The sequence below is a fragment of the Stylophora pistillata genome, chromosome 13, assembly GCF_964205215.1.
Source record: "Stylophora pistillata chromosome 13, jaStyPist1.2, whole genome shotgun sequence".
NCBI lineage: Eukaryota > Metazoa > Cnidaria > Anthozoa > Scleractinia > Pocilloporidae > Stylophora > Stylophora pistillata.
In genome coordinates, this window is record NC_142531.1 from 10,216,929 (window position 1) to 10,230,458 (window position 13,530).

At 39.9% G+C, this 13,530-nt stretch overlaps 2 protein-coding genes across 2 annotated transcripts; both read left to right on the plus strand.

Moving 5' to 3' along the window:
• The first annotated feature begins 2,141 nt into the window (after positions 1-2,141).
• Positions 2,142-4,978, plus strand: LOC111340880 (uncharacterized). The gene is made up of 2 exons (XM_022947799.2): positions 2,142-4,041; positions 4,490-4,978. The coding sequence occupies exon 1, from the start codon at positions 2,406-2,408 to the stop codon at positions 4,032-4,034; it is 1,629 nt and encodes a 542-aa protein (XP_022803534.2). The 5' UTR covers positions 2,142-2,405; the 3' UTR covers positions 4,035-4,041; positions 4,490-4,978.
• Positions 4,979-6,208: 1,230 nt separating this feature from the next.
• LOC111340877 (uncharacterized) lies at positions 6,209-13,354 on the plus strand. Its single transcript, XM_088743731.1, is given in 8 exon segments — positions 6,209-6,407; positions 6,409-6,450; positions 6,453-6,644; positions 6,646-6,937; positions 6,940-7,522; positions 9,691-10,077; positions 10,079-11,112; positions 11,214-13,354. Coding segments are annotated over 7 exon segments (1,971 nt in total). The 5' UTR covers positions 6,209-6,272; the 3' UTR covers positions 10,419-11,112; positions 11,214-13,354.
• Positions 13,355-13,530: the final 176 nt, after the last annotated feature.

Sequence of the window (13,530 nt, forward strand, 5' to 3'; positions counted from 1 at the left end):
AATTATTAAAAAATTATTTTAAAAATTGTCCATAAATGTTTATTTCCAGCGAGCACTCCCCCTTCTTGTAGTTTGTTGATGTTTTTTTGCATTGACCGATAGGTTACACTTTTGTACAAGGCGATGGTTTTCGATGGACTGGACTGGACTGGACTGGACTGGACTGGACTAGTAAAACGCGGACTAGTAAAGGGAGGACTAGTAAAACGTGGACTAGTAAAACGAGGACTAGTAAAACGCGGACTAGTAAAACAAGGACTAGTAAAACGCGGACTAGTAACACGAGGACTAGTAAAACGTGGACTAGTAAAACGAGGACTAGTAAAACGCGGACTAGTAAAACAAGGACTAGTAAAACGCGGTCTAGTAAAACGCGGACTAGTAAAACGCGGACTAGTAAAACGAGGACTAGTAAAAAAAACGCGGACTAGTAAAACAAGGACTAGTAAAACGCGGTCTAGTAAAACGCGGACTAGTAAAACGCGGACTAGTAAAACAAGGACTAGTAAAACGCGGACTAGTAAAACGAGGACTAGTAAAACGCGGACTAGTAAAACGCGGACTAGTAAAACGCGGACTAGTAAAACGCTGACTAGTAAAACGCGGACTTAACAACAACAACAACGAAAAAAACAATTTCATACGATGGCGATCACAAGACTTAATGGCGAGCCAATTCAGTGAGTGACAATCCTTGTTTGACCTTTAAGCTACAAACGGGTTTGACATGCTCCAGATACAAACGATTTTATAAGTTTAGGCTAACAAAGAAAGAATTTTATTCAGCAGCAGTTCAAAATCTTAAAATACACTTTCGTCGTAAATTTCAGGGCAGAAACGCAGGAATTCGATGAATAAAAGTCGCATTAAATATCCTTGTGTCTAGGTAGAAAGAGTCTCATTGACTTAGCTTTTCGGTAGAAGAAACACCGATTTACACACGCCATTACAGAAAACAAACAAGCAGACTGACAACTCCAAAACACCTATTTGTATTCACTTACAATTTGACTTTCTGTGACATTTTAAAACGGAACAGAGGTAAATCTTCGAAGATTAATCGTTGTTGGAAATAAAAAAAAACTTTCCGTAAGATCTCTGTTTTTCTCTTTACGAGGAAATCGTCGCATGATCACTTAACTCGTGTGTGTTTGTCACACCGGTACTGCTATTTCTTCAAAAGCGTATGCTTCTTTCCTCTTTAATTGACAGGTGTCACATCGTGACAATTAGTTTTCGAAAAAGTGTTTGAAAATTTGTTCGGAAGCCTTTCAACTACCTTTACAAATAAAAATGTTTCGGCGAAAGCTTTCTCTTTTTATTTTGAATAACATTTGTTTTCTTTATAACTCACTCGCTATCAAATTGTTAAGTTCAAGGAGGATATTCCCGTAATTAAAATCGTAATAGTTTCCACACTTATTGCGTAAATACACTATTTAGTCGTCGGATCGGTTGAAACTTTAAAATATAAACCCACAAAATCTGTCCCTCGTAACCGCCATGTTTTCCTTGAAGGCTTTGGAGGCCCGGGTACAAAGCTTCAGTGTTTTGTGTATCCCTACCGCGGGTACACATATCACTGCAACACCGACAAACGGCCAACTGTCGGCCGACAGTCGAACGACAAACGGCCGACAGTCGGCCGACAGGTTTTTTGGGAGCTCTTCTTCACAATTACCATTGGTTGGATAAGAAAGTTTCTTTAGGCTGCCATTGCTTTTTTTGGTGACTAATATTAAGAACGTGGCATTATTTGTCTTGTACTTTCATTCTGTTTTTTATTTTCTTATTTGTGACGTCCTTGTTGTTTCTTTTCTTCTTTCTTTCTTGGGACGGGGAGGGGGGTATTCAGAACACATACGCGAAAAAAAGTTGCTATGTGTCACCAAGCAGGACAAAGCATTTTCTGAATTAGGTTATTTGAAACATGATCAGTTCTTAATGCCAGATTCATGCTCTTGTCATAAATGTAATATGCATGTATATCTTTTGTACGCAATTAACCAAGAATTGTAATTCATCAGACTATTAATTGCGGGACTATCGTTTCTGGGTCCTGTTTACTGCGTCTTTTCACACGCAATAGCTTGTCAGTAGCCTGTCGGTTAGCTGTCGGTAGCCTGTTGGTAACCAGTCGGTAATCTGTCGGCCGACAGTTGACCGACAGTCGGCCGACAGGTTTTTTGGGGAGCTCTTCTTCTCAATTACCCGACCAATCTAACGTTTAACTACGTTGAAAGGAGAATCTATGCGGCAAAGTAAATGACCGAAAGGTGAAATGAAAAAGAGTGTAAAATTTCAGTCAATCGAGGGGAATCTGGTAACTGGTTGCCTCGACTTCCGCCTCGCAGGCCACGTTAGCGAAAGCGAATATTCTCTTCCCTGCTCGGAAAATCATCAAAATGGCCGCAATTAAAAGAGATTTACCCTCTCTGGATAGGTTTTTCTCGACGGATATGGAGAATTTACATGCAAACGATTCAAGCCATGGCTCTAATCTACTAAAGGGACTTTTGACCATGTACAAAGATGGCAGATATTCTGATGTTACTTTGAAGATCAGTCAAGACCGAAGACTTTCAGTTCATCGTGTTGTTCTGGCCTCTTTCAGTCCTTACTTTGAAGCCTTGTTTGGAAATAATTGGGACGATGGAGAGAAAAAAGAGGTAGAAGTTCTTGGTTTTGACGTGAATGCTGTTAGCGATTTGATCGAGTTCGCATATTCGGGCAAAATTGACATCAACAAAGACAATGTACAAACTTTGCTTGAGGCATCCAATTATTTGCAGGTGGAGTTTGTCAAGCAATCGTGCGGAGAATTTCTGAAAGGTGCAATCGATGATAAAACTTGTCTTAGCATCTGGCATCTTGCTGATACGTTCACGCTGGAAGAGCTAATGAAGGAGGCCAAAAAGCACTTCTTGCTTCACTTTACTGAAGTCACTCGGGGGAAGGAATTTTTGTCCCTTCCAGTTGGTTTCCTGAAAGAGATTCTTACTGATGAAGGTATCTGCGTGGTCATCGAGAGCCTGATTCCGTCCAAAGAGGAAAGGGAAAAAGTCGTTTTGGAAGCTGTTTTCAAGTATGTTGAACATGATACCAGCAACCGAACAAGAATTATTCCAGAATTGTTATCTCTGGTACGACTCCCAACCTTATCAGAGTCTTATCTGAAAGAAATCTCAGAACACCAACTTATTGCAGACTCCAGCAGAGATATCATTTCAAAGGCTCAGAAACTGCAAATTGATCCCCCTGAGAAAGATTCATGGGATGAGATGTGGGCGACCACTAGGGCATTTGCCAAACCAGCCGTCAGTTGGGGGCATTCCTTCGCTAATGGTGGCCAGGTACATCCTGAAATATCACATCACAGCAACAAAGAGGCTGCTGAAGATCTTGGTAATGATGTGTTCATAAAGGGAATGGAACTGTGGATTCGACGCTGGGATGGGAGACCTGTTCTGGGAGGACTGAAGATTTTTTATTCTTGTGATGGTGACCATGAGATTATGATGGGAAGCAGCTCTGATCAGAACGAACACCATGAATTTCACCTGGAAAGCAATGAGAGGATTGTCAAAGTTGATGTTAATTCTGGATGGATGATTGACCGCCTCTCCTTTTACACCAACAAGAAAGATGAAAATGGGGATCCTAAATGCTATGGTCCTTATGGGGGAGATGGTGGAGGATTCTACGCTGAGACTCCACCAGGGTCATACGGCTTCCTGGCAGGAGTTGGTGTCGCTGTTGTTAGCTCACAAGGTGAAGAAGGTATCACCAGACTTCAATTTGCATGGAGAACCTATGTACTACCTGGTGACTCAGAACCTGAGAAAAGCAGATGCAAAGTTAACGATGGCTTCTATGATGATGATGGGGAGAGCTATGAGTATGATGAGTATGATGATTATGATGAAGAGGACGATTTTGATGAGTATGAAGATCTTGAGCATTATGAGGACTTTGATGATATTATGAATCAGGACGGTGGAATAGAACCATGGCTGTTGGAGCCACATGCCTGAGATTATGGTAAGCAGGGTTGTAAAAATTTATTGATCTTTATCCTGAAGTAGAATTTCCTTCTTCCTGGCTATTGTGTAAGTCAAAACTCTTTTAACAACTGTTTTACACAGCCTTCTTAGGATTGACCCTTTTCACCGTAAATAGTATAAATATTCTCAATATACTCTTCCCTATACATTTCATATGGTACTTATGAGGAGAATTTGTATACTAATCAAAGCTTCTTAGGTTGGCAGTTGTTGACCTTAATTTATCTCAGAGCAAAAATTATGTGATATATATAGTATACAATATAGAGAATTGAAATTTAGATCAGGTGAGTGAAAGGTTAATGGTTGGCTGACCCTTCATGTTGAAAGACCCTCTTTTGATGCTTTACCACTCAAATATTGCACCAAAACTTTTTAGAAATGCATTAAGTATTAAATGATTCTTTTATTATTTTTATTTTTAGGTATTAAGACTCATGTGTTCTATGTGATACTTGAGAAGGACATTTTAAAGGCATCATAATCATTGGATGTACTAAAAGTGGTTTAAATTCCTAGTTAATTAGACACTAAGTTATTTTTGTCAGCCCCTTTGTTGGAGGGCATTCATTTCAGCTCGAACTTGCTCTTTACATCCTCTTTAAAAAACCATTTGTGTTCTATAAAATTATCAGGATCACATTCATTTGTCTTATAATCTGACATCAGTGATGGATTCAGACCTTGAGTCAAAAGCTAGCCCCCCACAGAATGTTTGGTTTGTTTTTGGTGTGGAAGCAAATATTCATTTTGGCTCTACAATGCAGGCCTTGGTCACTAAGTTTATAAGTCAGTAAGAAAGCTCTGATCCTGAATATTATTCTGCCTCTCAGCAGTAGTGGGAAGAGTAGAAAAGCAAGGAATTCATGCAAAATAATGATTAAGAATCAATTAAAACGTATGTGTTCAATTCAGCTTGTTGCATAAAAATTATATGGTAAGATTACTTTTTGAGAAAAAAAAAACGATAGCAGGCTAGAGAAATCTGTCTGGGTACCCAATTGTTGGTGTTTTCATGTGATTATCAAATGTCTAGCTACCATAGAAAACTTTGAGAGGAACCTTAAGCTTCCTTGAGAAGTATTGCATCTCTATTTTTAGTTGAGAGAACACAAGACCTGTAGGTCAAAGCAACAGAAGCCTGTAGCTGGGAATGTTTAAACGTGCTGAATATCATTTTTGCCCCCTTTGAAAAGGTCTTTCTTCTTTTGCCCACTTTGTATAATTTTTTTCCTGTAGAAAAAAAGATACCTACTCAGCAGGAAGAGTTTTGTTTTGCTCACACCAATCAAGTTCCTGCATTAGAGTAAACTTCTAGTGAAACTGCAAGTCCACAAGAGAGATTGTAACTTACTTATCGGTAGTTCTTTTCCCCTTCTTCCCTTCTACCTAGTCATTTTGTGGTCTCAACTCCTTGGAAATGAGATTGTTGAGAGGAAAGTTTCAGCTGAGTAGAAACTGGTATACAGTCAATTTATTTTCAACATGGCTGCTGCAAAGGGACATTTTCACCTTCTTAGTCAGTCGTTTTTGGACAAAAATTGATCGTTCACTTACAAGTGATAATTCATATAAAATCAAGCATGGCATCCATTGTGATATCACTTTAAAGATCAGGCAAGACTGACGACTTTGAGCTCAAATTGTTGTACTGGCCTCGTTTAATCCTTACTCTGAAGCCCCTGTTGCAAAAGACTGGGACAATGTGGAGAAAGAGAGACAGAAGTTATTGGTTTTGACAAGAATGCTGTCCGTCATTAAATTGAATTTGCATATTCGGGAAAAATTAACACTAACAAAGACAATGTGAATACTTTGCTTGTGGCATCCAGTTATTTGCAGGTGGAATTTGTCAAGAAATTGTGCAGAAATTTCTTGAATTTTCTTGGAATGAGCTAACTCCCCCTCCCCTACCCCCCCCCCCCAAAAAAGGAAAAAATTATGTTACAAACATGAAAAAAAGAAAGGAACAGGATGAAATAACAAAAAATTTAAAAAAAATACTACTCTTTAAATATTAGTTCCAAATAAAATACATTGGCGAGCTAAAAGAAACTTTTCTTATTTCCTATCCAACCAATTTGAATAAAAGAGCTTGAGCTGTTAGTCAGTCAGTTGAGTGGAATCTGGTAACTAGTTCTCCAGACTTCCTCCTCGCAGACCGCGTTACTAAATCTATCATTTTTCCCTACTCGGAAAATCATCAAAATGGTTACAATTGAAAGAGATTTACCTTCTCTGGACAGCCTTTTTTCGACGGATGTGGGAACTTTACATGCAATCGATTCAAACCGTGGCTCTAATCAGCCAGAGGTACTTTTGACCATGTACGAAGATGGCAGATTATTCTGATGTCACTTTGAAGATCAGTCATGACCGAAGACTTTAATTTCGGTCCATCGTGTTGTTCTGGCCTCTTTCAGTCCTTACTTTGAAACCCTGTTCAGTAAGAATTGGGACGATGGAAAGAAAAAAGAGATAGAAGTTCTTTCTTTTGACAAGAATGCTGTTAGCGATTTGATCAAATTCGCATATTCGGGCGAAATTGACATCAGCCAAGACAATGTGTATCATTTGCTTTAAGGCATCTGATTATTTGCAGGTGGAGTTTGTCAGGCAATCTTGTGGAGAATTTCTGAAAGGTGCAATCGATGATGAAACTTATCTTAGCATCTGGCATCTTGCTGATGTGTTCATGCTGGAAGAGCTAATGAAGGAGGCCAAAAAGCACTTCTTGCTTCACTTTACTGAAGTCACTCGGGGGAAGGAATTTTTGTCCCTTCCAGTTAGTTTCCTGAAAGAGACTCTTGCTGATGAAGGCATCTGTGTGGTCATCGGGAGCCTGATTCCGTCCAAAGAGGAAAGGGAAAAAGTCGTTTGGAAGCTGTTTTCAAGTATGTTGAACATAATATCAGCAACCGAAAAAAATTTATTCCAGAATTGTTATCTCTGGTACGACTCCCAACCTTATCAAAGTCTTATCTGAAAGAAATCTGAGAGCACCAACTTATCGTAGGCTCTAGCAGTGAAATCATTTCAAAGGCTCTGAAACTGCAAACTGATCTCCCCAATAAAGATTCACCAGATGAGACACGGGTGACGTCTAGGACATGTGCTGAACTTGTTCTCATTTGGGGGTGTCCCTTTGCTAATGGTGGCCAGGTAAGCCCTCAAAATTACGTTGTCAGCAACAAAAAGGCTGCTAAAAATCTTGACAGAAATGTTTTCGTAACAGGAATGGTACTGTGGATTCAGCAATGCCGGGATGGAAGACGGGTTCTGGGAGGGCTGAAGATGTTCTATGAAAATGATGGTGGGGAAAGTGATTGGATCCAAATTAACTACAATGATTGTGAATGCCATGAATTTCACTTGGAAAATGATGAGAGGATTGTCAAAGTTGATGTTAATTCTGGACAGATGATTCACAGCCTCACCTTTTACACAAGGAGAGGATAGTGGAGAATTCTACAGGTAAATTCTGTGGTAAGCAGGGTTGCCAATTCTGTAGTCTAAAACAAAGATTTCCTCGTGCTGAAGAAATAATACTTATTTCTTCGGCATGAGGAAATGTTGGTCGAGTCAAGTCGCGCGCTCAGATGACATTTTAATTTATGTGCTATAGAAATGAGAGCATTTTAGCTTAGTGTATGGCCTTTCCTTGAAAAAAAAGGTTTTTAGAACAATGGATCTTCGTTTTAGACCAGTGGGTCTTCGTTTTAGATCAGTGGGTCTTCATTTTAGACCACAGGGTCTTCGTTTTAGACCACAGGGTCTTTGTTTTAGACCAGTGGGTCTTCGTTTTAGACCACGGGGTCTTCGTTTTAGACTACAGGGTCTTCTTTTTAGACCACAAGGTCTTTGTTTTAGACCAGTGAGTCTTAGGTCTTAGGTCTTCGTTTTTGGGTCTTCCTTTTTAGACACATCCCTTGCTGATGAAGGTATCTGTGTGGTCAATGAAAACCTGACTCCAGTTGCAGAGGAAAGGGAGAGGATGGTGTTGGAAGTTGTTTTCAAGTACGTCAAACATGATCTTGCAATGCAGTAAATGGTTTGAACCCGGGGGTAACATGTGAAGGTGTAGTCTGATCGTCCGGGTGAGTGTAGTCCTGAGAAGGACTGTTGTCGGTGGCAGTGACTGACGTTTCGACAACCTGAGCGGAAGTCATCATCAGAGTCAAGTGAGTGATTGTTGTCAGTAGAATGTTCTTATTCCAGTTCGTGTGAAATGATCGGTTGGTTTTGCCGTGATGTTATTGGCTGTAAGACTCAAGTGACGTAAGTCGTTCGTGATTGGTCTGTTTCGGTCTGTCGGTAAAGCTAGGTTGTTCTTTTTCGGTCGTTTGTGATGTTTATGTCGTGAATGAGTCGTTTGTATGGGGCGGGTAGTTGTTGACATCTGTTTAGGGGAGTCTGTTCTAAGTTAGTAAACCAGCTTTCCAGAGTCAGTCGTTGAAAATAGTCAGTGCTGTAGGTTAGGCATTGCGCAGAGTCCCAGTCAATGTCGACAGATTACTAGACGAGTCATCCTACAACCCTACATCACACAAAGCCACAACTATCAGAACTCTAACACGACGCGCACAACTAGTATGTGACTCGACAGACAGCTTATCCGACGAGAACAAATACCTTCACCGTGTTTTTACGAAGAACAACTACAACAACGACTTCATCCGACGAAACACTCACCGACCCACTACCACTACCGAAACAAACGACACCGCAACCCCTACGACTACAGCAACCATACCGTACATAAAAGGTATGTCTGAAAACATCTCGCGCATCTTACTACCCTTCAATATCCGCGTCGCCCACAGACCCATCACCACACTACGTCAGTTACTAACCAACGTTAAAGACAAAGACGAACCGAGGAACAGACAGGGAACGATTTATAAGATCAATTGTTCCGACTGCCAAGCCTCCTACATCGGTGAGACTGGCAGAAACCTCACAACAAGACTGACTGAACACAGACGGGCGACGAGGAAAGGTGATGTCAGCAATCACATTGCTGAACACCATCGACTTACCAACCACAACATTGACTGGGACTCTGCGCAATGCCTAACCTACAGCACTGACTATTTTCAACGACTGACTCTGGAAAGCTGGTTTACTAACTTAGAACAGACTCCCCTAAACAGATGTCAACAACTACCCGCCCCATACAAACGACTCATTCACGACATAAACATCACAAACGACCGAAAAAGAACAACCTAGCTTTACCGACAGACCGAAACAGACCAATCACGAACGACTTACGTCACTTGAGTCTTACAGCCAATAACATCACGGCAAAACCAACCGATCATTTCACACGAACTGGAATAAGAACATTCTACTGACAACAATCACTCACTTGACTCTGATGATGACTTCCGCTCAGGTTGTCGAAACGTCAGTCACTGCCACCGACAACAGTCCTTCTCAGGACTACACTCACCCGGACGATCAGACTACACCTTCACATGATCTTGCAAATCGGTAACATTATTTCTCAGAATTGTTATCTTTAGTTCGACTTCCAACCTTATCAAGGTCTTATTTGAAAGAAATCTCATTACATAAGCTTCTTGCAGAATCTGGCACTGAAATAATCTTAAAGGCACTGAAGCTACAAATTGATTTCCCTGAGAAAGATTCACCAGATGAGAGATGGGCAACCACAAGGGCATTTGCCATTAACCTGTAGTCAGTTGGGGGCGTTGCTAAATGCAAGTGATGTCCGGAGACTCTCTGTAAGATCACATCACAGTGATGAAAAGATAGTTGAAAATCTGAGAAATGATGTGTTTATAAAGGCAATGGAATTGTGGATTCGACAATGGTGTGGAACATCTGTACTGGGTGGCCTTAAGATTTTCTGTAACGATGACAGAGAAGGGAAGTTTGGAAGTGACTCCAGTCAGTGTGCACACCATGAATTTCACTTGGAAGGAAATGAGAGGATTGTTAAGGTCGCAGTCAACTCTGGACTGATTATCAACCAGTTTCAATTTTTTCAAACAAGATGATAATGGAGAATCTAAATGTTACGGCCCTTATGGAGGAGATGGTGGAGGACTCTACACTGAGACTCCACCAGGGTCATATGGTCTCTTGGCTGGAGTTGGGGCTGCTGTTGTTTACGCACAGGGTGATGAGGGTATGACCAGACTTCAGTTTGCTTGGAGGACCTATGTGCTTCCTGGTGACCCAGAGCCAATGAAAAGCAGATGTAGTGTAAATGATTATGACCATGATTATGATGAAGATGATGAGGAGAACTCTACATTTACAGGGTGGGGATGGGTGAGATACAAAAGTAAAAACAAAACTTTGCTTGGGACTCAAAAACAGTGATTATACATTACATGTGTATTACCAACTGGTTTTTAGTTGGATTCCAACTTTTATCATGAGTGGCCAGTCCATCCCTGATTAAAGTGGTTAATTGTTAAATTCCTAAGATCTAAGGTCGTGACTTGAATGGACACCCAAAATCAGGTTTCCAAGTTAGGACTGGAATCCAATATTATTATTCTTATCCTTATTCTAAGCCATGCCAGAGTGCTCATACTAGGAAAGCCTCGTGAGTTATGTGTAATGCTAGCGGCAATGACTCACCCCACAGTGCTTAATTTGGACATGAAAGCAAAGCTTTGTATGTGAAAGAGCAACATCTAACTGCAGACAGTACTGTTTCCGCCTTCTGGGCCTCATCAGTGCAGTGCTGATGCTAGGATGGGGGAGAACCGATACGGTTACCCCGAACGATCCCACATTTGTGGTTTCGTCTAAGCCATGCCAGAGTGCTCAAACTAGGAAAGCCTAGTGAGCTATGCACAATGCTAGCGGCAATGACTAACCCCACAGTGCTCAATTTGTATGCCAAAAGAGCTATATCTAACTGCAGACAATATGTATTTATTCCATTGACATGTTGCGGAGGGTCCAGAATATGCTGTACAGCTCTGTAGAAAGGAGGAGGAGAGAGATGAACGTGGAGGGGGACGTGAGCGATGATACCGAGACTGACCCTCACTATTCTCCCAAGGTTAGTCGGCGCACCCTTTTACTAGCTTCATTGCCAACTCTTTGGTATTCCACTCGAAAGATGAAACCTAAACCACCTTTCTCACTTATTAACTTCCTTAGGTGAGGGACACGTCCGAGGACAATGAAGTCACCTTGGGGGAAGTATATCAAAGCACCGATGGCGAGAGTGAGAGTGGAGAGGAGGTGAGGGTGGGAGGGGAAAAGAAGGTGCAACCTGCAAGCAAGATCAAAAGCCCTGAAAAAAATCAACGACAATCACCAAACCCAGCAAGGGGCCATTGGAGGTGCTATCCCTCACCAACGACTCCGATTCAGAACCAAAACCGAAGTGGAAAACAATTGAAAAGGAAGACGAGTCTTCTCAGTACTCGTGGGAAGCAGTGCCTCCTTTGCCCCCTCACGCCACAACACCATACACACACACATATATACATACATATATACATACATTGAGATAGAGAAAATTCTAAGAGACTATACTATCATCCCTACAAGGCTGTTTACCCACTCATCAGGGTATTTTGTTACAAAATCCTCTGATGATCTAGTAAGTAAGCACATAACAGGCTTGTAGGGATGAAGTATAATCTCTCTTATAATGTTCCAGCCCCTACTCAGAAACCTGATTTTGTAGTATCCATTTAAGTCACAACCCAAGATCTAATAGTTAATTCTTCCCTCTTATTTTTCTTAGCCTTATTTGCCAATAAAGAAAATAATAGGTTCCAGCCCTTGCTCAGAAAATTGATTTTGTAGTATCCATTTAAGTCACAACCCAAGATCTAATAGTTAATTCTCCCCTCTAGCTGTTACAAATTTCCATTATATTAGTTAGACAAATTTAGTGTTTGATCAAGATAACACCCTCTACTTTTTGTCCTTTTCTGTTGCTGCTTCAGAACTGTGGAACAAATTGCTCGTGAATATTCTATCTGTTAGCTCTGTGGACATTTTTAAACGCATTAAACTGAAAACATTTGTTTTTTGTCAAGCTTATAACTCAAAATGTAATGTTATTGGAATTTTAATTTTTAAATGGCTAATATATGAAATTCATTATATATTTTGTGATTATTTCTTTTTAGTATAATTTCAGAGCTGAGCAAAGAGTTTCCAGCAATCTGATTGGTCAAGCAGTTCCTTATATGACACTATATAAACCGCTCCACGCGGTTTTTATAAAATGTTAAAATAAAATGTTAATAACTGTTACTAAAATGTTATGATTTTAGAAATTTCTCTGTTGTTCAGCTCAGAAATGATACTAAAACAATTATTCGCCTCAGGTTCAGTGAATCATCATCATCAGTCTTCTTTGTTCTCTGTTGCGCATAAGGCCTTGATACTTCTCTTCCAATATTCGGTGAATATTGTCGAATAATCCCCTTGACTTCGTCTTGGGGATTATTCGATGATATTCACCTCGCCTTCGGCGAATAATTGTTAAATATTTTAAAACTATTTTAAGTATTTTAAATCATATTACTGTAATCAGCACTTTCAAATCCTGGAGAAAAGGTGCTATGTAAATAAGTTATTTATATTACTGTTATTATTATTTACCTAATAAGTTTGAGTATTTTCAATCCTGTTTGCTGGATAATATATGGATGTTCTAGAAAGAGGTTGCATGTCAACTCTTTAACTCATAAAAGTGATTAACCTGTAACTTCTCCCCTATAATATCCATATATGATCCAGCAAACAAGTAGTGAGAATACTCAAACTTATCAGGTAGAAGTTGTTACCTTGATTGAACATCAAATTCTCAAAACCAATTTAGAAGGAAATGTGTAGCAGCTAGAGGGGAGAATTCATAATCAGATCAGTCTCAGGAGTTAATTAAAGGGTTAAAAACCCATCTCAAATGAATATGATTGAAGTGATGCTGGAATTTTTAAAACTGTAATCATGATAATTTCTATTTGGTGAGAAATATTGTCGATAATACATACAGTACAATACAAAGTCAGAAACAAGGGAAAGACTGCTCCACAACTCCATACTTCGTAATGCATTCAGCTCTTGATAAAGATAGCGAAAAAAACCATTGATTGCCTTTGGACTACAGCTTTGTTTTAGAGTGGTATGGGGCTTTATGGAAATCTTTTTGTAACAAAATTTAGAACATTGCACTAATGATGAGAGCTTTTGACAACAACATGCAAAAAATATGTGTAATGATTTATGTTATTCAAAACATATCAAGACGTGAGAAATTAAAGAGGTTACTTATTTTACAGTCTTCTTGCTAATATTTTTAATAAGAATTTCAACTTTGACTTTGGTGGGTTTAAAAGTATCATACAGGAGTTGCGATTAAAAGGTCTGTGTCCAACAGCTTGTTGTACTTGGCTGTAAAAGTCCTTCTGTCTACCCAGGAGTTGAGATACGAAACTAGAAAAATGATGAAAAC